This window comes from Filicampus tigris, chromosome 13 (genome assembly GCF_054856515.1).
Source record: "Filicampus tigris isolate MCC_2025a chromosome 13, RoL_Ftig_1.0, whole genome shotgun sequence".
NCBI lineage: Eukaryota > Metazoa > Chordata > Actinopteri > Syngnathiformes > Syngnathidae > Filicampus > Filicampus tigris.
The window spans coordinates 14,287,446-14,315,279 of NC_141229.1; the positions used below are offsets into that span (position 1 = coordinate 14,287,446).

General features: G+C 42.4%; 3 protein-coding genes and 1 non-coding gene across 6 annotated transcripts in view; 1 reads left to right on the forward strand and 3 right to left on the reverse strand.

Annotated features, from left to right (window-relative positions):
- Positions 1-6,829: 6,829 nt before the first annotated feature.
- Positions 6,830-10,139, reverse strand: LOC147137694 (protein L-Myc-1b-like). Its single transcript, XM_086049491.1, has 3 exons — positions 9,860-10,139; positions 9,032-9,597; positions 6,830-8,101 (listed from the first exon to the last, which is right to left on the reverse strand). The coding sequence occupies exons 2-3, from the start codon at positions 9,543-9,545 to the stop codon at positions 7,542-7,544; spliced, it is 1,074 nt and encodes a 357-aa protein (XP_085905617.1). The 5' UTR covers positions 9,546-9,597; positions 9,860-10,139; the 3' UTR covers positions 6,830-7,541.
- Positions 10,140-17,164: 7,025 nt separating this feature from the next.
- Positions 17,165-17,238, reverse strand: trnai-aau (transfer RNA isoleucine (anticodon AAU)). The gene has a single exon. It is a non-coding gene; the product is annotated as a tRNA-Ile (tRNA).
- A 908-nt stretch (positions 17,239-18,146) lies between these two features.
- LOC147137696 (zona pellucida sperm-binding protein 3-like) lies at positions 18,147-21,678 on the forward strand. The gene is made up of 8 exons (XM_086050525.1): positions 18,147-18,632; positions 18,696-18,808; positions 20,151-20,257; positions 20,336-20,510; positions 20,589-20,706; positions 20,776-20,855; positions 20,932-21,020; positions 21,095-21,678. The coding sequence occupies exons 1-8, from the start codon at positions 18,219-18,221 to the stop codon at positions 21,610-21,612; spliced, it is 1,614 nt and encodes a 537-aa protein (XP_085906651.1). The 5' UTR covers positions 18,147-18,218; the 3' UTR covers positions 21,613-21,678.
- Positions 21,679-21,937: 259 nt separating this feature from the next.
- LOC147137697 (uncharacterized) overlaps positions 21,938-27,834 on the reverse strand; it is a 36,864-nt gene continuing 30,967 nt past the window's right edge. For all 3 annotated transcript variants that reach the window (XM_086050522.1, XM_086050521.1, XM_086050523.1), the window contains 2 exons: positions 24,038-27,745; positions 21,938-22,708 (listed from right to left, as the gene is read on the reverse strand). In XM_086050522.1, the coding sequence (XP_085906648.1) occupies positions 22,650-22,708; positions 24,038-27,745 (3,767 nt within the window). In that variant the 3' untranslated portion in view covers positions 21,938-22,649. The remainder of the gene's footprint in view (positions 22,709-24,037; positions 27,746-27,834) is intronic.

The window sequence follows — 27,834 nt, forward strand, 5'->3', positions numbered from 1 at the left end:
TTGGAAACTGTACAACGACATCCAGCACACACATGTGCGGTGCTCAGAATCTGTCTGCCGGCACTTTGATCAAATCCACCCAAATAGCATTACACCAGCTGCGCCACAACTTAGACCTGCTTTTAGCTGGTCTAAAGTCTAGTTTATAACTTCTGTCACCAAATTGTCTGGTGTGCCGGGCACATGTTAGAGGAAACGCCCTCGGTATGCCGGAACGCCCAGCATGGTGCAGAGATTAACCAAACTCCCAAAAATGCTGAAGGGGGCTTGCACCTGCATGCAAATCAAGATGCGCCACTTTTTGCTCCTGAGCGCACATGTGCTGTCTGAAAAAATAGAGGCCTGTGTCACAGTTCAAGGAATGCCCCACTTGTTGCACAAAGTCAGCTGGGATAGACTCCGTCCTACCCGTGATTCTAATAGGAACAAGCGGCGTGGGAGCGTATGAGTGAGTCAAGGTTGGGTGGCAGTCAGTGCCTTGCTCAAGGACACCTCAACCTTAGTCAGAAAGCAGACGAGTACATCTCAAACATCTAGATGCTATTTTCGTTGGCAGCAGTGATCTAACCGTGACCCTCGGTTTCCGAAGCAAACATCAACGCAGCCTGTTACAAGAGTGTTGGTAATTCTTCATTTTTATTGCCGGTCATGATCTGCCAGCAATCTGCATGGCTTTGTTCCGCCCACGCCCGATCCTACCAAGAAATTAAAACCAACAGGTACCCGACGCGATGCCTGGTAAGGATTAAATCTATACAATTAAAACACACAAATGTGCACATACTTTTGCATTTAGTTGGGATTGAGTCCAAATACCCTCATTGTAGTCTCAGGAAGTGATGAGTACTCTGTCAAGTCCAGATGACACTTTAAAGAAAAAGTCAACGCAATCATTTTTTTCCCCCAGAATATGTTCTATGCAAGCCCACTAGTTGAAACAGGGCATTCTGATAAATATTGTCTTTTTGGAATAAGTGTTAATCCACTCGTTTTTAGCCATCTCTGGGGGCAGACATTTTGTTTTCTGTCAACTGAAAATGACATCACAACTGCTCACAACGACCGATCACAGCTCAGATTCGGAAAACAGGCCAGCCGTTTTGCTGCTTAACTTATATTCCACAAACGCAAAATTAATCAGAATGCCGTGTTTCAACTAGTGGGCCTGCTGGAAACATATTCTTGAAAAAAATATGTTTGGGTTGACTCCCGCTTTAAGGACTTTCTGTCGAATCACAAACATCCAGGGAGCCAAACACTATATCAGAGATACAACCCTAATGATTTTGAATGCATAAAGCCACGAGTGTCTAAAATAGCTGGGGTCAAAGGTCAAATTAGCCCATATTGTCACTCTTCTACCGGGCTACCACTTTGTATGTGATTGCGCCACATCTAAGTGTCACCCTCAAAAAAAGCACATTGTCAAAAAGACAAGATTGAGAGTGCGTGGAAAGAGGAAGTACAAAGCAAAAAAAAAAGGGCCCCTCTCCACACAGCCAAATCATCCATTCTCCACAGTTCCCACCCTGAACACACACACTTGTAGTTGTGTATTCAGACAAATATGTCACATCGAAGGGAAGCGAGAATATAGACATTTCAAAGTCAAAAGCTTTGCATTCATTAAATCATTCCTTGTGGCTCCCAGATGGGGAAGACTAAAATAAAAGAGGCGCATACATTCTAGACGTGTGCGTGCCTGTGTGTGCATGTGCGCATGAGCATGTGTGCATGTGTGTGAGTGCGTGCGCGTGTGTGTGTGAAAGTGCTCACATGAGCACTTCTGAAGTTCTGTGTGGGCGACACTCAAACTCGGGAGCCGAATTTCTGGTCTGGCAAGTTTGTAGAGTTGAACCGGCAGAGCAGAGCGTCTTTCAGGGCAAAAAGAATCACTGGTACTCGTTCTGGAAAGTTTGATTATGACACACAAGAGTGTGTCAAGTGTGTGTTGGTCGTTAGTGAACACGCAGGGCAATTTATGTCTATAAGTGCTGACTAGACTGACAATATTTTGCAGTTTGTTTGCTAAGTTTGCTAGGGAGCCACCATGACTCTTCATCAGTCTATATTTTCCTTTCACTTAGTGTAGTCAAGTTTTAAACCATCCAGCCACTGGTGACAAAATTAAGTGATGGCTCACATTTTTAATATGACAGACGCATATGTCAGATGTCTGCATTTTGTCAAGAACCACTTTAAAATTTGAAGGATTTTGTTCAGGTAATGCCTTGCACAGGAGAAACTTATTTTTTGTACGATATGATGTTTTGAAGTTACTAATGGTGCTCAATGAACTAGATTAGATAGATAAAATATTCTTCTTTAAAATGTAGTTTGCAAATGAAAACAAAAATTGACCCCGTGCCCCCCAAAAAAGAAAATACTAAAAATGCAGCCACACAACAATTTTGTTCACTGGTGTGTATAATGTACAGTATTCTTCTTCTCTTATTGTGGCTGGTCACTTTCAATACACAGTAAGCGTCACACAAAAACGATGGCTCTGTGTGATATTTTACTGCAATGCCAAATTGTAGTATTTTAGAAGTTAAAGAAAATCACGTACAGTAATTCCCCTTCCATCCCAGGATCCAGTTTTGTAGTCCCACTATTTCACAGATTTTTTTGTACAGTTAACTATTTTGGTCTAATGCTCGTCTGTTTGTGGTGTAATTCCACTCTTGAACACTAGATGGCAGCAAACAAAATGTATTATTGTGAGATGGTGTAAATTTTATAGCGAGCAGGAAGTTACCAACAGTGCCTAGTTTTTGTTGATGCTTACTGAATGTCATCCACTGTAATCCTGCTTTTACAACCCAAAGAAAGCAACGGCTGTAGGTTGGAATGTACATCTTTGGGCATGATTATTCATGTACAGTAGCCTATATTGTGAAATGATAAAATGGTTAGTTTAGGAAAAAAAAAAAACAGGATTTATTTACTTTAAATATAGAGGGATTGGTACATGTTACACTGCTTTTTTTGTTTTATTCATCTCTTGCTGTCAGAAGTACAATGATTAATCAATGAATTAACTACTAATGGATTATTAAATTAATCAAAGATTATCTATGAGAATCAATTAATCGTTTGGAGACCTTGTTTAACTTAGAATTGTCCAAATCCTTGGAACTTCAGCCAACAATAATATATATTCTCTGATTTTTGTAGTCGTCCATGAAAGCAGATTTATTATCTTTGTGTTCAATTAAAATAAAACATTTGGAAACATCTGTTTTTATTTTAGAAAACATTGATGCACATTTTTCATATTTTCTGATATGTTATGGACCAAACCATTAACTGAATCATAATTCATTTATGTTGGTGCATTTTCTGCACTGTCAATGTGAAATAGTCCTGTTTTTGAATAGCCGATTGGAAATTAAAACATGTTTTTTTTTATCCGATTGATCGATTAGTTGGCAAAATAGGCAGATTAAAGACTTATTTAAATAATCATTACTTGCAGCCCTGCGCTCAATTTAGCATATCATTTATATGTGTATGTATGTTTTTACATGTTTTTGTATTATTTTGTTTTTAAAGACCTTTAAGAAAAATACAAGCGCCGTAAATGCTGTAAAAAAAAGAAAAAGACATGTCTACTGAGTATTTAAATTTCACTTATTGCAGGTATTATGGGGAACGTAACGGCATCGCTGGAAAGGGGTTGCTGTATTTTTTCAGTCTACTACAAAACCCTAATGAATTAATCACGAGAATATGTTAAAATTTCTTTCAAACTATGAAAGAAAATAGTGGGGATTTTTCAAATGTGAGAATACAGTCAAAATGTATCATTTCGGTGTGTGTTGTTGAATTTTTGTACTCAGTTTGTTCCTGCTGAAAATGTGTCCCGAGGGGTGGAAGTGCGCAGGAAGCAAGTGAAACACCATCCACCAAAAAGGCCTTGACAAAAGACAAGTGTGAGACGGTTGGAGTGCAGGGTGTGCCGGGCTCGTCCGTCAGGCTGTACCTGAACAAAACTGTGCTTAATGCGCAACTGACTGAGAATTCCACAGCGAGAGTTAACCAGGCTTGCTGGAACCCGTCTACGGGGTCATCAACACGATTATCGAGCATACAAGGAATCATACAGGAACTAACTGTAGTAAATGTACAGTACAGTCTTCCTGTGTTAGGAGCAGAACCACGACAATGTAGAAAACGGAATAGCATTTAAAAGAATTACAACCAAACTCCTGGAATGCTGCATCACTTTAAGGCATCATTTGATGTATTGCGCTTGTTGCCCAAAGCGAGCTGGGATAGGCTCCAGCTTGCCCGCGACCCTAATGACGACAAGCGCTGTGGCAAATGGATGGATAGATGCTTTCTCATGATTTGTGAGAAGTGGGGCGAAGAAACCATGGGGGCAGACGGACAGATAGGATTTCACCCTGAAAATTGAGTAAGATGCAAGACATGAATATCTATGAAAGTGTGAAATTTCATGAAAGTATCTCCACTCAAACACAGCAGATAATCCTTCAAATAAACATCATTTTACACAGGGGCATACGAGCACGCAACCCCACAAATTTCATGGGTCACAGAGCACAGTACAGGGCGTCCTTGGTTGACGACGGTAACCGACTTGTGATGTTTTGAGGTTATTCTAAATTGCATGCAATTAACTAGCTTGCACAGTGATGTAACAATAGGTACGTCACGTGGCGCAAGAAGTCAGGCTAAGTTAGCGTCGTACCTGTTTTGTGTGTTTAACAAGTGGTTTTCATGCAGGTATTTACTGTGATTAGGACTTTATTTCTGTCTTAGTGTAGATTAGTGAGAGAGCATCAAGTGTTCTGATTTACGCACAATTTTGGGCTACGTTGCTGGGAACTAGGGGCGGGACTCCAAAACTGAGGACCGCTTGTCCAGTGAAATGTTTTGTGTTTTCTGAATTGTACTTACCTTATAGTTGGAAAAAAAACCACTATTTTGAAATGTATGCCTGAAAAACGTTAAAGTGGGAGTCATGTCAAAAATGTTCTTTACAATATGTGGCTCCTCTAGTCTAAACACAGTATTCTGATCAATATTGTGTTTGTGGACTATGAATTAAGTAGCAAAAAACACCCGTTTTAATACATTCAAACCAAAGACATTTTTTGACTTGACTTCCGCTTAGAATTTGCACTGTTAAAGTGGCTAGCAAGATTTGAATTTAGCCTCACTTTAATGATCTCTCCCTGCAAGTCTCTGACCAAAGAAATGTCCCTCACGTATGTGTTTGAGATATGCAGTCCAGTAAAGCTGAAGTACAGTAAAGCTCCCTCCATCATGGGTTTCAGGTTCGCAGTCATGCTATTTTACGGATGTTTATTTTTTTGGAAAGTTAATAACTTTGTTTTTAATGTTGTTTTTGTTGAAAATTATTGAATGTCATCCTCTGTAATCCTGCTTTCTAGGTCTACAAACAGTGAGGGCTATAGGTTGATTAAATCTTTGGGCATGATTATTGATGTATATTGTGAGATGATAAGATAAAGAGGGAAAAAAATTATTTGTTTACTGTAGACACAGATGGATCGGTACACTGTTACATCGGTGCTACAATATTTTTGTGTCAACCATTGCTCTTGCTCTCTGAGTTTAAATAAATGTGTATGTATGGTTGTGAAAGTGTGTTTCAAGACCTTTAAAAAAACAAGTGATGTAAATGCTATAAAAACATGCCCAAAGAGCATTTAAATAGGGTATTTCTATTTCGCGGATTTCACTTATTGTGGGGATGGTCTGGATTGTAACCACAGCAATGGAGGGGGATTAGCTCTACGTGTACGTAATGTGTAATGCAAACAAGCTAACGTTAACCATGGCTGCTATGTTTGTAGCATGACTTATTTTTGTAGAGTGTTACTATAACACTAATTGTTATTGGTTTAAACTTAAATTTTACTTATTTGGAACCTACAATCAAATAAAAATCAGAAAGAGGTGATAAATTTACCTGTTGAGCAGGAATGTTGCTAATTCCATATTACTTCTGAATCCTCTTAGCTACTTGAGTTCACTGCACTCTGAAATGCAACTCTTATGTTTTTCTCAGGATCTGTCCAATTTCTTCTTTCACTGTTTCTTCACTCTGCTTCTGTCTGAAGTGTCTGTCTGAAAACAAGGGCAGTTTTATTTTTTAATTTTCTGGTGGTGCCCACGTGAGCACAAGTAACGATTGACATCTTGTTGGTCGCACCTTATGTCTCTGATTGGCTGTATTTCCTCAGGTTTGGTGTTTTTTTTACATTCAAATTGGGCCGATTTTTTTTTTCATTGTACTCATGTACTCATGTACAAGCTGTAGGTTGTACTTACAGATCTTTAAAAAAAAAAAAAAAAGGAAGCATGGACCTGTAGTGCCATTCAACAACTTTATGCCTTTAAATAGCATCTTGTTGGATGGGAGTAGAGGTCCATATTGACACTCCCCTGGGACTATTCTATAGATGCCAAAAGTGAATTTATGTGTGTGCGAGTGTAACCTTGATCAGAGCACACCCAAGCAGTAGCCACTGCAGAGAAGAAGATGCTCAGCAGTATTGTGCATATGCTTGTCAAGGGCAAGTCTGAAGGACAAGCTGTGTAACCGAGTGTTGGCCAGCAGCTTGCCGATAAACACTGTGCTTTAAGGCAATACACTGTAGTAACTCAGATGGCAGGTTATCAAACAGTTGGCTCCATTACTCTTGGACCTGTCCAACAGCCGACAGAAGAGGTTGCTGTTTCTTCGGTTCAAATGTAACTTTGCTTTTGAGAACAAACAAACAACCAAAAATGGGTCTACCCGTGTGAAAAAAGAAACACTTTCACATTTGGATGCAAATAAGGTATCAAAATTTAATGTTGCTGTTTGAATGAGCATGCTTTAGAATCAACCAAAATCATCAGATGCGTTGCGTTCACAAAGTGACGTGTGAGTATAAAGTACAGCAGTGCTACTTATCCAACTTTTTTTGTTTGTTTTTTTTTACTCCACATTTTCTTAAACAAAATAGAGGCTCCTCAATGCCTGGTGGGCAATCAAACAGAAAAGTAAAGCTCAGCAACACCTGATGATTTTGTTATACTCCTCCAACGGGGAGCAATATGCCATTATTTACAGAGAAATATGAACAAACCAAACAAACCAGCTCACACACTCGCACCATACACGGCACTCCACTCCATTACGAATGTGCAACCATGGAATGAAGTCATCTCAGCTCGATTCCACACATGCCTCTGAAGGATGTGTCACGCCAGTTAACACACACTAGAGTCCCCCAGCTGCCATCACACACAGAATACAAGAAAATATTGTCTGTCAAACGACAGACATCTTTTGCATTATCCTCACTGCATAACTGTGCAAAACAGGAAAGAAACCCCACACACTGAGATATGACAAGCCAACGGTCAATAACAGGCTCAGGGCAACAATTCCTCTACAAAATGAACATATTCCAAACAGAACGGAAGGCTATTAACACGAGGAATTTCATATAAAAATTGTGGCTTTCCAAAAGTGACAAAAGTTCTTATTTGGCGGTTCATGAACGCTTCAGTGCAGCTAATCGGCGCAGGAGATGCTGCTGCCGGGCTTTGAGGCGTTTGCGCTCCTGCAGCTGTCGCTTTTCCTTGGCGTGCAGCTCCTTGAGGTATTCTGCGGCGTGGATCAGGATGGCAACCTTCGGGGTTTTGGCGGATTCCAGACCTGGGATCTGATCTCGGAGGGCCAAGAACCTGGACCTCAAGTCGTTCCTCCTTTTCCTCTCCAAGTAATTGTGGTTCTTTCTGCGGTCTGTGTCCTCTGCATCAGAGTTCAAGGAGCTTCCCGAGGGCGAGGTCGGGCGGCTGGTTTCCGGGCACGTGCGTTTGCTGTCGAGCTCCTCCTCGTCGCCCTCCTCCTCATCTTCATCGTCGTCCTCATCAGGCTCCGAGTCGGGGCAGCGGGCAGCGTAGTTGTGCTGCTGCCGGTGAACCGAGGCGTGGAAGCGTTTGGGGCAGGGGTCCGCACGCACCCTGAGGGTCACTGGCTTGCGGACACTCGCCAGTCGGGCCTGGTTGTGCTTGCTCTCCACTGTGACAACATCAATTTCCTCTTCATCGTCTGTAAATTATTCACAGGGACAGCTTTTATTTCATTTGAACATAACACTTTTGCAAAAGAAAAGTAATTCACAATCAGTGTGCCGCACGTGGTTTATCCAATATCACTTAGATGGTTTGAAAATGAAATGTACCTACTACAAATAATGTATCTTTCTTTATCTAGCTATGCCAGTAATGTCAAGTGACAAGCGTAACAATTAAATGCTCTTCCACTCTCAGGTAACAGACTATTGCCAGACAACAAACAACAGAGTAACAGTTCAACTAAACAGACCCAGATATCACAAAGAGTAAGTAAACATTTGGGTAAATTTAGATCAATGATATGATCATTATTTCAGTTTTTTGTGTGGTGTGCCATGAGTTTCTTCTCCTGTCCAATTTGTCTCTTTGCTCATGTAGAGATGAGAACCACTGCGCTAGGGACAGCAGCAATCCAAATTAGGTGGCAATAGGAAGTGCATTCCACAGTCAAGCAAGCACATCACTATTTCCCCCATGCAGCCTCGGGGCATTGGAGCAGAGAAGAATTCAAGCCTTTGTCATGGACCACAAGGAACATTCATCAGCAATTGTAATGAGTGGACCTGGTGGCAGTAGGCGTCCCCCAATTGAGAGATCTGAAAGTTTAGTGCCTTTGCTGCTGAGTGGTGCAAATGCTGATAAATCACATGGGCTCAGCCAATCCAGCCCCTATGGAGTTCTCTGATTGTAACACAGAGGGGCATTTACATGTGTGTTTGTTTGTGGGGAGGGGAAGGGGGGTCTGTAGTGACGGGGGATGGGTTAAACAACCCAAGACGCATGTGGTATGTTATCAGCTTGTAAAACAATGCTCAGGTTTTAACCCCCTCTATGGTTATGCAATGTTGAAAACATTACGCATTGTTTGAAGGGCAACAATTCTGAGGTCAGGCAGCGCTCTTACCGGAAGAGTCGGACCGAGACTCGGAGCCAGACGACGCCGCCTTCCTGCAGCTACTTGCCGGGTAGGTGAGAACGGCAGCTGGGTCGACACACTCCGCCGCCGAGGTGGTGAGATGAGCGCTCGGCGAGACGCAGTGCGCTTTGCTCGGCTTCGAGGCGCTCTGTGGGCCCGGGGGAGCTCCCGGAGCCTGAAGCGGAGCCGACTGCCTGCCGTGGACTGCCTTCTCCAGCTGCTTGCTGGCTGAGAAACTACTCCACATGCAGTCCTGGATGATGATGGAGCTGAGGTTGCGGAACAGCCCCTGACCCTCGCACTCGTCGTCCTGAGCCAGGACTCGGGACAGCCAGCTCAGTTTGCCGTCCCCGCTCTGCAGAGTCCGGATGGGCGACATGGGAGGGGTGGGCAGCAGCTCGAACTTTTTCCAAATGCCCTCGCTTGGTGCGGTTGAATTGTAGAAATCCTCTTCGGTGTCAAAGTCATCGAAAAAATAGTGCTGGTAACAGTCAAACTCCATTGTTAGGCTGCTAATCGAACAAAAATCCTCTTTGAGTTTAGTCCTTTGGAACCTGAAGGAAACATTGCAGTAAGTTAGCCACTTTGTCGGCACAGACCACTTCCGACACAGCTAACGATTTGATTGTTACAGTGTTACATGTGTTACACTACACAATGTTCTATAAATATATTTCGGCGGTAACTACACTAGACTGGCGATGCGACCAGTCCGTTCAGAATTCGAACGACCACAAACCACATCGTGGAAACTCCACTTAACTTCACGTCGGCCAACTTTAACTTTCACAAATGTAGGCCACAACTACTACTCACCGACTCGGAAAATTCAGGTCAAAGACAAATCCACTGGTTGAGTCCACGAACCAAAAACCTGGTCAAGTCCACGAACCGAAAACCTCGCCGAGCCGAGTTTTTTCGTAGTTTATTTTTCTTTGCTTTGTTTTTAGTTACATACTACATAGCCAACAAGTCGTTGGCTGCGGTTCCGCCCCGCTACATGCATGCAATGCCGTGCAGTGCGTTTTTCGCGCCAGTCGAAATCCTGTTATAACCACCACAAAATGTAGGGAGGGGCCTACGAAATGTCTGCAGCAGAACAGCTCCAGCAAGTTCCGGTAAACCTCCTCATTTGCATAAGAGGCGGGGACGGACATCTCACCCCATCTGCCCCATCACTGACTAAGCAAAAATCTGTTTTGGGTCACCATTTCTATTGATTATTGATTATACAAACACCTATTATAAACGCTCTTTACCCATGTAAGGATGTTTCATTTCAAAAGGAAGCGCTTTCCGCTACAAAAGCAGACTTATGCAACACTTACACAAGTGAAAAAGCACTATATGAATAATTATCATTCTGTGTCTACTGAAAACTTCCAAAAATAAAAGAGTATACTGTGGTGTTTGCTGTCATAATTCCTCCATGGAACTAAGGGTTGAGTGATGTGTGGGGACGAGGTGTTTTTTGTGGTTGCAACGTCTGTTTCGTTAGTTCCCTTAAGAGATGTTCAGTAAACATAACTTTTGTGACGTACGTACCTCCTGTGCCTCCTTTTCTTCAGCACCACAATACTATGCATTTACTGTAAAATGATTATGATCCTAATGATAAAAATATAATCTGAAATATTATTAGTGGTTGAAAACTGCATATTTTGATCATCTCTAGTGCAAAAACGACAAAGTGCAACAACAAATAAAATCCTTTAGATATATCGAAATAATTTGAAGCATAAGAAAAAGTATTAAATGAAATAAATCCAAAAAATCAAGCTGATACTAAAACAATGATGAAACTAAACAGTTACCTGAACCAAGGTGTCAAAGCTGTTTAAATATAACTAGCAGAGCTGGGCAGTCCGTCCCTGGGCCGGACCGGTCGGACCCTCCAACCCGGCCGGATGCCCATTTTTGGGGCGGAGGGGTGGGGGGCGACAAATGTCTGGACTGAGTATGGCCAGAAGTGGATTTTAGATCATTTTTATGAATAAGGGTGGAGGGTTGCGGCCGGACCGGCAGAAAAGGGTCAAGTGCCCAGCTCTGATAACTAGGTTATAAAACTGCAGAAAAAGTGCAAAATGTTAAATAAAAAAAAACTACCTTAATCCAAACATTTAACTTTAGTTACTTGGTTCTTTTTCAATACAGTAACCCCCCTCTATCGCGGGTCATGTTCCATACCACTCCCTCAATAAGTGAAATCCGCATTTTAGAAATGCACTATTGAAATAAGCCCCAGGCATGTTTTTACAGAACTTATGGCACTAATTTTTTTAGGTTTTCAAACACACTTTAAAATACTGCAGGTATTTGAATACATTTTCTGTATTGAGAAAATAGATAAGATAAATAGCCTATACAAACAGGGTAAGTGTGTACCATCCGACATCATCCCATTCCATAATCATGCAGTCAACAAATCCCTTGAATAAAAAACAACCTAACAAACTTATCATTTCACAACATGCATCAATAATCATACCCAGTGATGTAAATTGCTAAATGAACGTACAGTTGTAGCTTTCTGAAGTTGAATAATAGTGTGCTGCCTCCAGTGGCGGAAAGTGGGATTACATCAAAACGACACTACTGAGTTATTGAATAAAAAAAAAAAATCCAGGAAACAGTGTGACTGTGAACCCGGAACCTGAGATGGAGGGGGTTTATTGTACTTCCAGCTCCGTTTATCGGAAATTGTTCCTGGGGGGCCACTAGTGGTGATAAGCAAGCTCTTAGATCGCTTTGTTTTGGTCACACACAGATCACTGAGATGTTGTGATTACTTGCAACTGTACGTACATTCATTTTCTATGTCGCTTATCCTGTTCAGATAGTATATCCTGTTTATCTCTGTCTGGACAGCGAGTCGATACAAAAAAAATCTGATTTTATTTGATTCAATTTGATTCGAAAGAGTTGAATGGCACTTCACATCCATGCATTTAATGAGACAATAATACAAATGTGGTATCAAAAATGCTGGCTTTAAAAATAATAGTGTTCTGTTTATTATTGTGTTTACATTTAATTTACATTGATTATCATACTAAGATTTGTGTGGCAGTAAAGTTACACCCCCAAACCTTTTTTGACTGTTTCAATCCCACTAAGCATTATCATTTTTGTGAGAGGTTGAATTTTTGATACCGGTTTGTATCAAACCTTGTTACATTGCACAAATGCACCTAATGTTGTGGCCAGTCAGGGTCATCTTGCTTTCAAATTAAGTTGCTGCACTGTAATGTAAAATAAAATGATTAACATACATTAGTGGACCTTAAGGATTTCATGTTTTCTCATAATTGCATTTACTGGTTTTGTTATACTCTTATCAAAACGTTTTTTCTCAAATCTGCTGAGGTTAGTTATGATAGGTTGCTTTACTTCATGCAATTGGGCCCTGTCTACACGTAGCCGGGGGTTTTGAAAACCCCGGATGTAAGCCTGCGGTTAGCCCTATCATCCACACGTCCCCGGAGTTTTTTCAGTGAAAACGCTAAACTCCAGCCGCAGTGGAGATTTGCGGAGATTTGCGGATATCTCCGGATACCTCCGATCCGCGTTTAGCTGTGGACGGTTACGCCGGAGATTTACGTCGTCACCATGCGACAACAATGCTTTGACGTCATTGCTCACTTGTGTTTTAATGCAAGTCAACATGGATTCTCGCGGCGCTGTGTTGGTTATTGCCATTCTCGATGCGCTTTTTGCTTACTTATTTGTCCGCTACCAACCACTGCTTCTCGTTGAAAGGTTTAAAAGCAATTCTGACCTCTTGTCGGTTCTCCCGAACGAGTTTGGCAACGTGTTTTTGGTTTCGTAGAAGTGACGTCAAAGGACTGAAGTTTTTTCAGAATGGACAGTATTTGGCTAACTACTGCCACCCAGAGGCTTGGCATGCGTTTGAAAACGCACTTCCGCGGTTTCGTGTGGATGCGTTTTTTTAATGTGTATTCCAACGCGCGGGGGGGGGGGTACGGTTGTTAAAAAACCCCGGCTACGTGTAGACAAGTAATCAGTGTTTTGTTTTTTTGTCAAGCACTATTGCAGACCTGCTGTTAGCAGATACTACAGAAAACAGTTGAGAAACTCATCAAACACTATTGTATTGGTAAGTACAGGTCCGAGCATTTGTATGATAATGGGGGTGCAAATAACTCAGAACCCTTGGTGGCTATTTCATTTCCATACTAATACTCCGCATGTTGGGTAACAGTGAAAGGCGTGTACAGCATCTTTGAATACAACACAAACAGTCAAAATGGAGCAGTTGGGGTTTCTAAAATATGACGCAATAATTTGCTCCACGTTTGGATCAAATACTTTTGACCACACTTGCAGCAGAACTGTCGGACAGAAACGGAAGAAGCAATGAGTGAAAACTCCCAATGATCTGTGCGTCAAAGAAAAAGAGATCATGTAAAGATAGTATTTTTTACGACCAACGCTTTTCATGCTCCCTTGCAAGGAAAAGGCTAAAGGTTACCAGTGTCTCATGGCCAGACAACACCAGGTCAAACTTCTGTGCCACCGGAGGGAGACTACACTCACTGCGGCTAGCATATTGATCCGCTTCAATCTTGATCATCACATGCTCGGCCTTCTCCTTAATCGCACATCACAGTGGGCTGGACAAAGGTGTCAGTATCATGTTCAAGCTGAGTGAACGAAATTGATTAGTTGACGGTCATCTGTCTTTGGCAATGAGTCCGAGGTCAAGCGCATGATGGTGACACGCCCTCTACAACACCAACTGAATACTGTGCTATCAAACCGGAGGCTTGAAATAAAATGATAGAAGCCTTTAACATTTCAATTAAGCAGGTGACTTGTATATGTAAAAACTGGCTTGTTAGCATTGTTCTTTCATGAGTTCACATGCATGACGCTATACTTGTTGTCATTATTATGGAAGTAAGAGGACAAAGTTACATAAAGAGCACACATTGAAATAACAGTATTTTCCTGGAACCAAATCAACACTTAATCCAAGCAATGCAATGCTGTCATATTGTGGTTAAAAAAAGTACATACCCCTGTTCAAATGCCAGGTTTTTGTGATGTAAAAAAAAAAAGGCAAAGATAAACTCTTTCCACCATTAATATGACTTTTAAGCTGTGCAAATCAATTTTTAACATCTTTGTAAGAGTAAGAATAAAAAACGGAGGTAATGGAATTGGGCCTTAGTGAAGGTGGAAGGAAATATGTACAGTTTCAAATACCCGTCAGTGTTAGCGCAAAACCTTCGAACGTCTGCTTCAAAGCAATAAATAGGGATAAACAGAGGCACTTTAAATGGTGGCAAGTTTGAATGTAATTGACAGCCACATCCCAGTTTTAAGAGGATATGCACACTTGTGCAACCACACTATCTCAGTTATCTATTTCTACTTCCCCTTTTGAAAAGAAGCACCCCCCCCCCCATTTGGGTTGTACAAGTTATAGGGTAACATTATTGGTGCACAAAGGTTTGAAGTGATTTATCTTGGTCTCATTTTTTATATCACTAAAACCTGGCACTTTTAACAGGGGGTGTGCAGACTTTTTACAGTATATTCATCATAGATGAGACGTGAGAGATAGCAGCAAACCTCGTAAGAACTCGGTTAAGCATGCTGCTCAGGCATTAAGTTATTTCTCTGGAGATTTTGCATCAAGTCACTGAGGGTGTAGTGGTTGACTTGCCTGCCCTTTGTGCGGGCTACACGGGTTTCATTTCTACTCAGTGACAATGTGAATTTGAATACAAATGGTTTTCTCCATCCATCCATCATCTATACCGCTGGTTCTCACAAGGGTCGCGGGGAGTGCTGGAGCCTATCCCAGCAGTCTTCGGGCAGCAGGCAGGGGACGCCCTGAATTGGTTGCCAGCCAATCGCAGGGCACACAGAGACAAACATCCGCACTCACAATCACACCTAGGGGCAATTTAGACAGTCCAATCAACTTACCATGCATGTTTTTGGAATGTGGGAGGAAACCGGAGTACCCGGAGAAAACCCACGCAGGCACGGGGAGAACATGCAAACTCCACACCGGAGTCGACGCCGGAGCCGGGATCGAACCCACAACCTCTGAACTGTGAGGCGGACGTGCTAACCAGTCGGCTACCGTATATTTGCCCTGGGATTGACTGGTGACCAATTCATGGTCAAATCAGCAACGATAGGCTCCAGTTCCCCATGGATGGATATTTTTGTAACACCCAGGCAAAAGAAGATAAAGGTATACACTGGAATTTACAGTACATAAAGTAAGGTGGAAAACATTCAAAGCAATAAAACTAAAACAAACAAACAAACAAACACTGTACCTTAACTTTAAAAGATATAAAAAGCTCAAATTAGAGTATTTGTTATTTTTTTTATCTTTTAGTTCTCAAATGATATTTTTATAGGCAAACTTGTTTTGAAATCTAAGCAGACTGCCTTCTTGTTTGCTATCGTAACATTTTGATTGGTGCCAAAAGGTACCACGACAAGAACCTCTTGTGTCTTTAAAATCTTATTTTTCCTCAGCAGGGACTTTATTGGGGTAACAATGCTTAACACTAATAAGAGCCCACTCCTTCTTTCACCACCTACCCCCATCGTAACGTCAAGTGGCCACCATTGTCTTTTATTGTTATAATAGCATATGTGTGAGAATGGTAAAGAAAGGAAAGAGGGGCGTGGGTTTCACCTCGGCTGAGTACTCGTGTTAGTCACATGACCCATGGAGGATTCCCGAGGGGTATCACACAGTCGGCAGTGAGGGAATTTGGGTGATTTGGATGTGACCATGTTTTGTACAAGAAGAGCCCTCCTTTTCCCCACGACCTCTGTGACACTTGCACTAACCTTTGACCTGTACATCCTGTCTCCGAGCAGGTTTCAAAACGGGTCCAGTCACCAGAGGCCATGCAGAAAATGTGAATTATTCACACACTTTTTATTGCTCCCCTGAGAGGTTAAAAACACCACCACTCAGACACAGCCCTAAAAGAAGTGGAACAGGCCGGGTGACAGCTTTACCTGTCAAAAATGACATACGGCTGACTTATTTTTTACTTGAGATGTTATGTCTTCCCATAGTTTTCACTACTATGACTATAGCAGATGTAATTTGAACGTATTAGTAACTTATATGTATTATTTCTTAATTTTGGGGATATTTGTAAATCATATCAGTACTGAAACTCAAAGCCACCGTGCTGCGGGTTCAAAACTATCACCCTTTTTTTCAATTGCAGATACAACATTTTAGGTGTTCTACGTCCACTAAAGGTGAGTGAAATAGCCAAGTGCTCGTTATCCATTATTGCTTGTGGTAGCACGCCTCTTTGTGGATAAAATGCGAAATTACATGCCTCTTGAGCAGCGAGAACCGTCTCTAAAAAAAAAAAGTTCAAATGTGAATGGACTTTTTATATTCAAGTCCTGCAGTGCATTATTTTAATTGATAAAAACGTTTTCAGATTTTGATTGATGATGATTTATGATTTATGTAATCCTAATTAGCGAACCAATAACTTAATGAAAATCATGAATAACAAAAAGGGGTTGGCTAAATTAATGTAAAATGTAAAATACTTTCCTCACTTGTGCTGTGAAGTAGCTAAAGTACTATCAGACACACGAATTGTGATGCATTGCAGTTTTATATGACTGTAAAAGTACAGCCGTGATCGTTGACATTGTCCAATTAATATTTGTACTTGAATGAGTTGAGTGTCAATAAAAAATCTGCATAATCGTAAAAGCTGTTTGGGGACACAGATTTGCCTGATTGTTGTTGTGACTGTTGAAGACGTTATTTTACGCTCAACTGAGACTTTTATGCTACCAGGTCTGCTGGAAGCTGCCACCACTGCACTTTTGGCTGCCCGGGAAAGGTGACTCTTGCTCGGATACACTTTTACGCACGTCGGCCTCTCCTCCCTGGAGCTTTTTTATGCTACCCAAAAATATTTTTCCCTTTTTGTGCAGTTTTAATCAATGACTTGGTCTTCTAAATAAATTATTTAGTAGGATTTCTTCAAATGTCAAAACCAACATAAATTGACGAAATGTTCAAATGAATTCTTGGAGCTCTTGAAACAATTATGGACAAAACAAACTAAAATAAAAAGCAAGTGGCCCGTACGGGGATCGAACCCGCGACCTTGGCGTTATTAGCACCACGCTCTAACCAACTGAGCTAACCGGCCATGCATTCAAACCGGCTCAATACTGTTTATGTACTATATACCGTACTACTGAAAATATCCTTTACTGTACTGCTATGTTCTTTCGACTGCTTGGATTGTCACTTCTTTTTGAGATCCACAAATGTATGCGCGATTCAAACACGAGGTTGTTAATGTTGTGTGAGTATTTATAATGACTTCTCATTTGTAAATCTTCAATTCTTCACTAACAAAACGGTTGTACAGCTCGTTTTACGTCACCGCTCAATGGAGACAGCAACACCGCTTTCTCGCGGACGGAGGAGGGATGGCCTTTCCACACGTGAACATCTGCGACATACCAGCCTGTATGATACAGGGGCGTGCTGGCCACATGGAAATGCGTTGGCTTTCCCGAACAGCCGGTCTATTTTAATATTATTGGGGTATTTGTCCTGCACATCATTCCAAATCTGCAAAAATATTAGGCTTACTCACGGCGGGCAGTATAAGACCCAGTGTAAACTATGTCTGCGTCAGTGTATGTCTGTCATCTAGCGGTGACTGGGGAAGTCGACCCCAGCATATTCGCAGTTCGGCACTCAGATATTCACATATAAACAGATGTTTTTTTCTTTCTAACCTTCATTCTTTTTAAATATTTTTTAATTATTTGGATTTTCCTGATCCCCAGGATTCTTCTCACATTTCCCCCTTTATTCATGGAAAACGTGTATAGAATATGTATCATCATTTCTTGAAGATGTTACAAGAAAAAAAAGGAAATGTTTTAGGGAGGAGGATAAAATTGGGGGTTACTTATTTATTGAAAACAAATAGGCTACCTATAAAATACAATTTTCCAAAAATGGCGCCTATATTGTACTCTAATCATAGTATTTTTTTTTCCTTTCTTTTTTTGGAGGGATGGGGGTGGGGGTTAAATCTATCACCTCTAATAACCTCCAGCTGTGACCATACTTGGATTTACGTGCACCTGCGAGGAAAGACGGAACGTGACAATGACAACGGGACATCTTTCCACTTTATTTTGTGCTTTATTACTTTTCGGCCTTGGCTGTTGCAAAACGGGCACCGACCGCACAACGTCTTCCCTAAAACGACATCAATTAACCAAACTGGGCACCCAAAAATCCAAACCTCACACAATCCAAGTGAGCAAACACACTGGCGGTTTGCCTGACCACGACCGAGCAGTAGAAAGTAGTCGCTTGGGCTTGACATACCTTCCTGACGTCTCCGTGACCTGCTCCGCATTCGATTTGGTCGTCCGTGTCAAGCCGTCTTTCTACGGATTCGGCGCGGAAGAGTCGGAGCTCCAATTGGGCCCAAGCTGCCGAAGCAACGGTGTCCTGAGACCCTATGGAGACCTGCTCTTCACCTATCCCCTGACGGCGTGTGGCTCCCGACAAGAGGTATGCATGCCATCGATACTTACTGTGCTTCCATATGACAACTTTATTTCCCCCTCACGGCAGTCGCTGCGCGACTTCCTGGTCTACAAATTAACTCTCCATTATGAACCGTCAACCGAGAGGTTTCCAAGCGCCGCGCCTCGGATTGACGTCGACATTGAATGTCGTTATCAAAGGTATGAAGACGTATGATATTCACACTCTGTACTCAAGTAGAAGTACAATATACTTACGTGTGTAGAAAATAAAACGAATAAACGGAGGGACACGTATAGTGAGGACCCTTATTTCTCATTTCACACACAAGGCAACTCACTGTGCTTCATACAACCAAAGGCACAACACCTAAAAACATTTACAAACAGCTGAAGACATTCATAGGCAAAGCAAAGAGAACAAAAGTATCTTAACTGGTCAACATGTAAACCGTATGTAAATCAATGAGATTTTTTTTCTTCCAATTTTTGTTTTTATCTCATATGTTCAATCAGTCCCTAAATGTAGTTTTGATGCAGATTTAAAAGAGATTTCCTTTTTTACCCCCAGCACAGCAGGTTTTTGAGATCTTCATTTTTTGTTTTTAATTTTGACCTATAAAAGGTTCTCAGTACGGACTTGACCTTGCTTTCTAACATGTTTCAGAAAAATGTTTTGCTAGTTACTGAACTCAACCCTTAATTCCTAAATATTACTAAATATATAAAATATTATTGTTATGAAAACCTGATGTCCTTGAGAAAAAAACCACTAGGGCAGATTCAAAATCAGCACAAAAAAAAATCTAGTAAAGATTACTGAAGTGATTAAAAAAAAAAAAAATTGTAAAAATGTTTTACCAATGTGGTTGAAAGAACACACATGACAACAAGTCATACTGTCCTACTGTATGTAATTACCTGTACCACGTAATAGAAATGCCCTTTGATACATTGTGGTTTTCTATGACATGCTTTTCTAGTAGTTTTTGGTCTAGAGCAGTGATTCAACACACACATCACAGAGGTCCAACCTATGTGCCGCAGCACATTAGTGTGTTGTGAGGGATCGCAGGTGTGTCGCAAGGATTTATTCAATTCACTTAATTACATTTTTGTTCGTCCATGTCAGTGATGTAAAGTGGCAGGCAAAACAATTAAATGCTCTTCCACTAGATGGCAGAAGTTGCATCCATTTAACCTGCATATCCGCCTGGTTAGAATTCAAAAGCTGTACAGTACTGTAATCAGATCCGTCCCCACTGGCAGGCCATAGGCCGTGTCCCCCTACTTGAGGCACGGATCTCGAAAAAGATTTTTACTTTTTAATCAAATTTTTATGTTGTCATAGTAGCTATTTTTTTGTGTTGGGAAATACTAATGTTGAGTTGTTTATCACTAAAGCATTAAAAATATAAAGACAAGATATCAATTTTGCCTGATTGATCGAATTTGCAACAGCCTGTCACGGTCTTACTGAAAATAAACGATCATATTTTGCAATGAGAACCTGACTCTCATATCTCTCATGCCATCTGTCAAGGTACCACCATGTGTACCAACTGGCAGTCAAGCCCACCTGGACAACTGCCCTTGTGCATAAAACTCTGAAAGGCCATCCAAATGAGTTCCAAATCCATCTTATGGATGGTATGTATACAACACACGGATATGGTGGTGCTTTACATTCAGTGCATTATGTCACAGTAAACGGTGTGGCAAACTCAGATTCATGGATCAACCCGGTCAAAAATCAAGTGTTCCAGCTTGGTCAGAAGGTTAATGTCCAAGTCTCTGCTCCAAATCTGCCCCCTGGAAGGCGACTGTACATCAGCAACTGCTATGCTTCACCAGACGGTCTCTCTTCATCATCCCACAAGTACACAATCATTGGCAATTTGGGGTATGGCTTGTGTACAGCAGGTTGCACGTTATTCTCCTTGGTGTTCCATTTGTGATGTCACGTTCATGCCATCCCCAGTTGCATGCTGGACAGCAAACGAGACCCTGGAGGGGCCTCCCAATTCATCTCACAGGCTAACGGGACCCTGAGATTCTCATTCAAAGCCTTCCAGTTCATTTTTGACCCAGACAGTGAGGTGAGAATCAGTAGCCATGCTCAGTCTGTCCTAAAGTCAAATGTGTCTTAAGCTCTTGTGTGTGTTCAGATCAGCATTTACTGCAAATTATTTGCCACATCAAAAGAGCCAGGTCCAACACAGAAATCGTGCACTTACATAGAGGATAGGTGAGAATTAACTCTGAAATAATTTGTTCAGTCTTCCCCAAGTGGATGGGGCATATTTTAGTGCATCTTTTGTCAGGTGGAAGGCCCTTTCAGGAGAGGATTCAATTTGCAAGTGCTGCGATTCACAGTGTGTGAGCTCCAAGTCAAAGAGAACAGTCATGGAAGGTACGCAAGTTATTTTCCCTTCAGTATTTTTTTTAAAGTCTGTTTTTAATCCACATGTTTGTCTTTTTGCAAAGGGTCCGTAAGGAGTGGCTTGTTGGTTTCAGATCAGCCACTTGTTGCAGAGGAAGGCTTACTGCGTGTCAGAAGACGGAGCAATCCCCGACGTGATGTGCACAGTGATGACATCTTGTGGCAAAATGCAGACATACTCAAGAAGGATGGCAAAGAAGAAAAAAATGGTGCGGAGGATTATGAAAGTGTGATTCTTGAAGAAAAGATCAGACATGAAGTTGACACTGTTGCCCTTAAAAGGAAAAAGTCTGAAGAAAGAGAGTTCACACAGGATGGATCAGGAGATGAATTTGAAGGAACAGGTGCCAAACAGCTAGTCCAAGAGGATAAAAAGAAAGTGGTAAGGATGGAGCACATTTCAGGATCACAAGTCACTGTGCAAAGAGGTTTGCCAGGTGATGAAGGAAACTGGAATCACTCAAATGGGACTGAAGAGGCAATAAGAACGCAAACCTCCAACATCCACAGTAAGGAGCTGGTTGATGATCAAGAGCTGACTTGGTATTTTACATGGACGTAATAATCCTGTAGCTGAATACATTAATCTTCACACTGTGCCATCACAATAAAATTTGACATGCATTAAGATGCGTTTTTTCAGTTTCTGACAATGAATCACTGCACATAGATATTCTTTGAATTGCAGTTTCAACACATCCTAAACTACTGCAAATGCCAAATTCAATTATGTTGGTGTGTAAGAAAAAAAATAAACAGAATACAGGGATTTAGCAAATCTTTTTTGAATATTGAATAATAGATATTTAATGTTCAAACATATTTCTAGCAAAACAGTGCAATCAGCAAATAGAACAGCAAAATCCTCAGCATTAATAAAGACCATGTAGTGTGTCCATAAATCTTTATTTGTTTCCCATTTATAAATGATTTAACTAGTCTTTTAAAGTGTGTGAGGGCGGGGGAGAGGTTCAAAGCAGAATTATCCCACTATTTGAGCCATAACAGCAGCAGAAATTGTGCTCTAAATAAGGAATTTCGGTATTACTTGACAGTGATTATTAACTGACCCTGAACTACAGTACATTAAGGGCCATGAACACAGAAAACCTGAAATTAGAGGATAACCTTGTGAATTGAACAGAGAACATATATGAGTGATACATATATATTGATTCATAATATTTGAAAGATTCACACAACTTTGCAAAGAGGACTGTGGGGACCTTCTTTTTGGAAAAATAACTTATGTTTTCTTAATGTGTTTGGAAACATCTTTGGTAAATTACAGAACTCGGCGATATTAGCTATATTTACAGAAGAGCGCCCTGAAGTCCCATTGTCAGAATTGTGACAAGCACTGATTCAGCAGGACATACTGTACGTATGCGGCACAATCATTATCAAACAGTCAAGGGCAGCATATTTCAATGTGGTGCACCAGTAAAGCTCAGAACACCACGTGGCGCGGAAAACGTACTGTTATCTACGAAACTGTTGAATGTGCACACAACCCACACCATTTGCATCAAAGTGATTTTTTTTTTCATCTTACAACATCTTAGCAAGAAAATGTGTCTTGTCTTCAGTGTGAAGGGATCATGTCTCTCCTCCTTCAGCAATACCCGCCGCCATGCCATTTGATTTCTCTGCTGCATCTGAAATTGAGAACAGAGGGACAAGAGTTGTTTTGAAGAAGTGTGCAAAATGATCTTTTCAATTTTGGTCATTGTGCCGACACTGAGGTGACCGATTGGATACAAAATACTTAAATTATTTATTGTATTTTTTTCTTCAAATTATTTGCATTTGTTCTTCAATTTATAAGAATTCATTGGATGACTTAGGACAGAATTGTGAATGCCGAAAGGTGATGATACCACCATGTGATCTGGCCAGAAGATTTGAGTTTCATGCAAGATGCAAATTTAATATTTTGAAATAGTGTCATAAATATTTTAAATTAGAGTGCTAATGACTATGACCCTGTACAAGGAAGTTTTAAGACTTTAGGCTAATTATGCCGAGTGTCAAAATATGATTGAAATGTAACTTATCTACAGTGGTGCCTTGAGAAAAGAGTGACTTGACTTTTGTTTTTCCAAGATATAAGATGGTGGCAGTCAACTCACTAAGCAGCACTCTGGCAAATAGTTAACAGTGCTTCAAAAAATGCACTTCAAGCTGTTTATTTCCACTCTCAGTTGAAGTTGACTGTCAAACTAAACTTACACAAAGACACTTACACTTTGTGCATTTTAAACAAAAACCTATCTTAGTCTCCCAGTCTGCTGGCTTAATGCTAACACTCAATAGCATCGATAACCCTTGAAACAACGGGCCAAACACAAAGAGTGCAGCAACACTTATAGACAGACAACTGTACTTACAGTCATATATATTCTTTCTCCTCTGCGAAGAATAACTAATAGTACCTTGCTGATGAGTTCAGGCAGCTCAATGAACAGTATAACCGTCTCTGTCTCATACTGCCCCCCCACCCAAGTGGCCAAGGCGCACCAGAAATAGCGGCACATGGCCATTCAATTGATGAAGTGTGACAAAAACAGTTACATTTATAAAATAAAATTCCATTTCATTACTGGACATTTTCATAATGTACAATATTATGGAGTGGTATTTTTCCTCAATAAATTACATATCACATCAATTTTTTGTTGTTGTTTGGGGGAAAAGCTGCAATGGATTAATGGCACGTCCAGTCTTTTCAGGGGGAAAAGATTAGCTGAGATACAAATGTTTTCAATTACAAGTATGGTCAGGGAATGAATTAAACTCATATTTCAAGGCACCACTGTCCTAATCCTAATTAATCCATCGAAAACATTTTGCATTCCCCCATCTGTGTATGATTCCAATTCAGGCAAGAGACCACCCCCCTTGATTCTCAATGGCTAACTCAGCACTAATATGACTTAATAAATATTAATTGACGATAAAAAAATGCATCAATAACTCTTTCTTACCGATGACGCTCTCAGGCTGTGCCGGCTCTCCTGCAGTCTGCTCCAGTCCATCGTCGTTCTCCACGTCTATGGCCTTTGTTTTGGGTTTCATTGCAACAGGCGGAGGCATCTTGACTTTCTTTGTCAACTCCACCTCCTTGACCACCTTGGTCGAAATGTCTTGGGTTTTCTGTGAGGCTTTCTTGGTGTCTATCACCACCCTCTTGTTCTTTGAGAAGATGAAGCTTGCTGTGCTGGTTGGAGACTTAATGTGGTCCTTTGGGGACGTGGGTGAATGCAAGCTGAGGCGAAGCGTAGAGCTGTCTTTTGATCTGGCAGCTGTCCGCAGGCGGATGGCCTCCTGTAGGTTCATGGAGGGGGGAGGAGAGGTGGTCATTGCTGGAAACCTGAGGGCCGTGGGCGACGGCGCAGGTGGAACAACAACGACAACGGACTGGGGCTGGGGTAGAGCTGGTACGGAGGTGATAGCGGCAGGTGGAGACGTGGACGTTGGCGAGGATATGATCAGAGATCTTCTAATGGGCTTCTGTGGGGCCTCATTATTGGCTTGTGGAGATGGGATCTGGTTGCCGGGTTGCTGGTTTGTCAAAACGTCCTCAACTTGAGCTTGCTCCTGAGCTGCCGGAGGTTCAGGGCTGCTGTTAACAGGCCGCAGCTTGACCATCTGCAGAAGGGAAGGGGTGACCACAGGGGTGGGTTCCTCCTGAACATTATCATTGGAAGGTTCAGGGCTTTCGTTCTCTGTGCTTGCAGTATTTGTTTGGTGCAAAAGACAGTCAAGACGCTCAACGGGAAGAGGCGGTGGCACAGGAATGCTTCCAGGTGGAGATGACTGTGTTTCCTCATTCCTCACTGGTGACGGAGGGATGTCAACATTTGTTGGGATGGAAGCGTCATTCAGTGGTGTAATCTCTGTTGAAGGGAGAAGTTCTAAGGGAGGTGGAGGTGGGATACTTTTGGGGGGGGTAAAAATACCGTTACATGAAATCAGTTTACTCTGAGATAGAGAGGAGATGCTCTCTTGTTGAAGAACGACCTCAGAGTCTGATTTCAGGGATCCGCTTGGTGGTGGAGGTGGAATACTTTGTGGTGGATAGAGTTTAGAAGCCAGGGTTTCTTCGTCTGGCGCCTGTGAATGACTTTCTTGACAAGATGGAGAAACATCCTGTTCAGAGCACGGAGCTGAGACTGGTTCTGGAGGCGCAAGTGGGGGCTGACTAACCTGAGCTGGAGGATCTTCTTTTACAATGACCAAAGGTGGAGGGATGTGTTTTGTTATCAGAGGAGGCAGTACTTGAACCAATGGTGGGACAGACCCTGTAGGTAACACAGCTGGAACTACGTCCGGAGGCGGTGGAGAAACCTTTTGAGTTATCGAAGGAGAGACCTCTTTAGGTGGAGAACTAATGACTTGACGTGTCATTCTCATAGGGACGGCGGCTACAATTGGGGGAGGGGGGGCTGCATAGGCTGGTGGAGGGGGTATGCTCAAAGGAGGTGGAGGTGCAACCCCATGTGATGATACACAATCCTGTGGTTCAGGTTCCGTGGTCACAACGATTGTTGGAGTTGTGCAATAGGTGTGACGTTCCGTGATAGTTACTGAAGCAGGCACGGACATTGGTGGTGATTTTGGAAGGGCTGAGACTAACCCCACTTCAGTAATTAAGGGTGGAGGTGGAAGGGGAAAATCTAACTCATCAGGCACACTCACCACTTGTACTATTGGGGGAGGTGGTGGGGGCCAGGATGGATCAGGGGAGGCTGCATTGTTTACTTGCATGGCCTGTTTTCCGGGGGGCTCCGGGGGGAAGTGTGCGGGAGGAGGAGAAGGGGACGGGGTTGTGCGTGATGATGAAATGGCATGAATGAGATCCACTTTAGCCGTTGCCTCTGAAGCTTGTGCGGGTGTATTTTTGCCCAGGCCGCTCCTTATCGCTATCCTTTCTTCCCTTTTCTCTACAGCCTTGACTAACATTCCATTCAATATGTCACTTACGCGTACCTTCTCATCATTCGGTTTCACTTTGCTATTTCCTTCTAAATCTACATTCGGAATCAGTCTTTCATTGCTGATTTTGTGACCCTCATTCACATTCAAAAGTGCACTTTCTTGAACCTTCGGTGTCCCTAGCGCAACTCCATTCGTAGACTCCACGGCTGTAGTAAGATTTTTCTGTTTTCTTTCTCCGGTCAAACTTTTCACAGAGCCTTCTGTCGACACAGATGCAGATGACCTCTGTTGTCTCCGGTCTTTCGGATTCTTTTTTATGATGGCATAGATGTTGTCTGGGGCTGGGGGTCCCAGAAGCAACTCAAAGGTGCATTTGTTGTGAGCCCAAACCTCCGGAGGAGGGGCTGGAGGTGCGTGGACTTTAGGGTGTGGAGGGATGTCAAAGAGTTCCCTCAAGGTCCTTACAGAGGGGCTGATACTTTCACAATCTATTTTTTCTGGTAGAGACGTTGGGTCCTTGGAGGATCTGTTGTTTTCATTGGTTTCCAAATGTGTGAGGGGGGGTGGAGATGAGGCACCAGGAAATAACCGTTGAAGCTTTGCTAGAATTCCTCTTTTGTGTTTCGGTGAGGAGCTGTAAGGCTGAAGCTGTGGCGACGTGCAGTCTTGGCTAGAGTAGCCGCTGGACGGGGAGGTTATTTTGCTTACTTTATTCTCCTGTGGCGGTTCCCACTTTTCTTGTGAAGAAGAAACCGTATTTCCAACCTTAGCTGCGTCACTGGCCTGTGGTGATTTTGCCATACGAAATAACACGGAGCCTGTTGAGTCATCCAGAGAGCTGGTGTCCCCGTTGTAGCCGGGGCTATCTATGACCCTGACAGGAGAAGTTTCAGGCTCATCAGTTCCCCCACCTAAAACTGAGCCACTTTGAGGAGATGCCTCCTTTGAAATGACCACCACCTCCGCTAAATCTCGTGAGCGCCGCTTCATCTTGTTGTGGAGAGAATAGGAGCGGCTTGGGGGGGGCGGTGCCCTTTTGGGCTTCAAAACAGACATGCTGCGCGCAAAAGGCCCCTCACCCTTAGCGCCACGTTCCTTACTAATGAGTTTGCCGTTGACGGTGATTTCGATGGACTCGGCCTCCTTGTCTAGTGAGGTCTCCTTTCTAGAGATATTGCCGCTGGAGATGGTCGAAGAGTCTGACACCAAAGTCTCTGAGGACTCCGAGTGGCTCCAACCAGACGCGTCTGACAGGTTGTAAGGGTTGTGGTGGTACGCCGAGCTGAGTTTGGAGACTCGAGAGGAGGTACGGGATGGGGAAGGGCTGGCCAGAAGAAGGCTGCTCTTGCTGACGGTGCGGAGGCTGTTGCGGCTCTGGCCTCGGCTGATCTCCACCACTTCAATAGATGGCGGCAACACAGCATTGGGGATGATTTTGGACATGTAATTAGCCTGAGGGGACATTGACATGACTGGGGAGGGCATCTCCTGGTGGTGGCTGTTGGCAGTGGTCATTGAGGCAACGGCCACTGACCGAGGCCTCTGCCCATCTATCAAGTCAGGGCCCAGTCGGTGCAGCAAGGCCAGGTCATCGATATGACCAGCACGAATCTGCTTAACTTGGTCCTCATTAATGGGCTGAATGATGTTTTGGCCGGACTCTGATACTCCTTGATGATCACCGTCACTCTCGCCGTTGAAATGCTCTTCCTCATCTAACTTTGAAGACATTGTACAGCCAACTCTGTCCAAACCTGATGGAAGGAAAACTAATTAACATGGATTCTGAGGGACATCTGTGGTGCAAATCATCTTTGCATTATACCGTCGCCATTCTATTATG

Coding starts and splice junctions, on each gene's coding strand:
- LOC147137696 (XM_086050525.1), top strand. CDS start 18,219: ATGACAACGGGACATCTTTCCACTTTATTTTGTGCTTTATTACTTTTC. Junction 18,809..20,150: donor ATTGAATGTCGTTATCAAAG/GTATGAAGACGT, acceptor CCATCTGTCAAG/GTACCACCATGTGTACCAAC. Junction 21,021..21,094: donor AAAGAGAACAGTCATGGAAG/GTACGCAAGTTA, acceptor CTTTTTGCAAAG/GGTCCGTAAGGAGTGGCTTG.
- LOC147137694 (XM_086049491.1), bottom strand. CDS start 9,545: ATGGAGTTTGACTGTTACCAGCACTATTTTTTCGATGACTTTGACACC. Junction 8,102..9,031: donor GTCTCGGTCCGACTCTTCCG/GTAAGAGCGCTG, acceptor AATAATTTACAG/ACGATGAAGAGGAAATTGAT.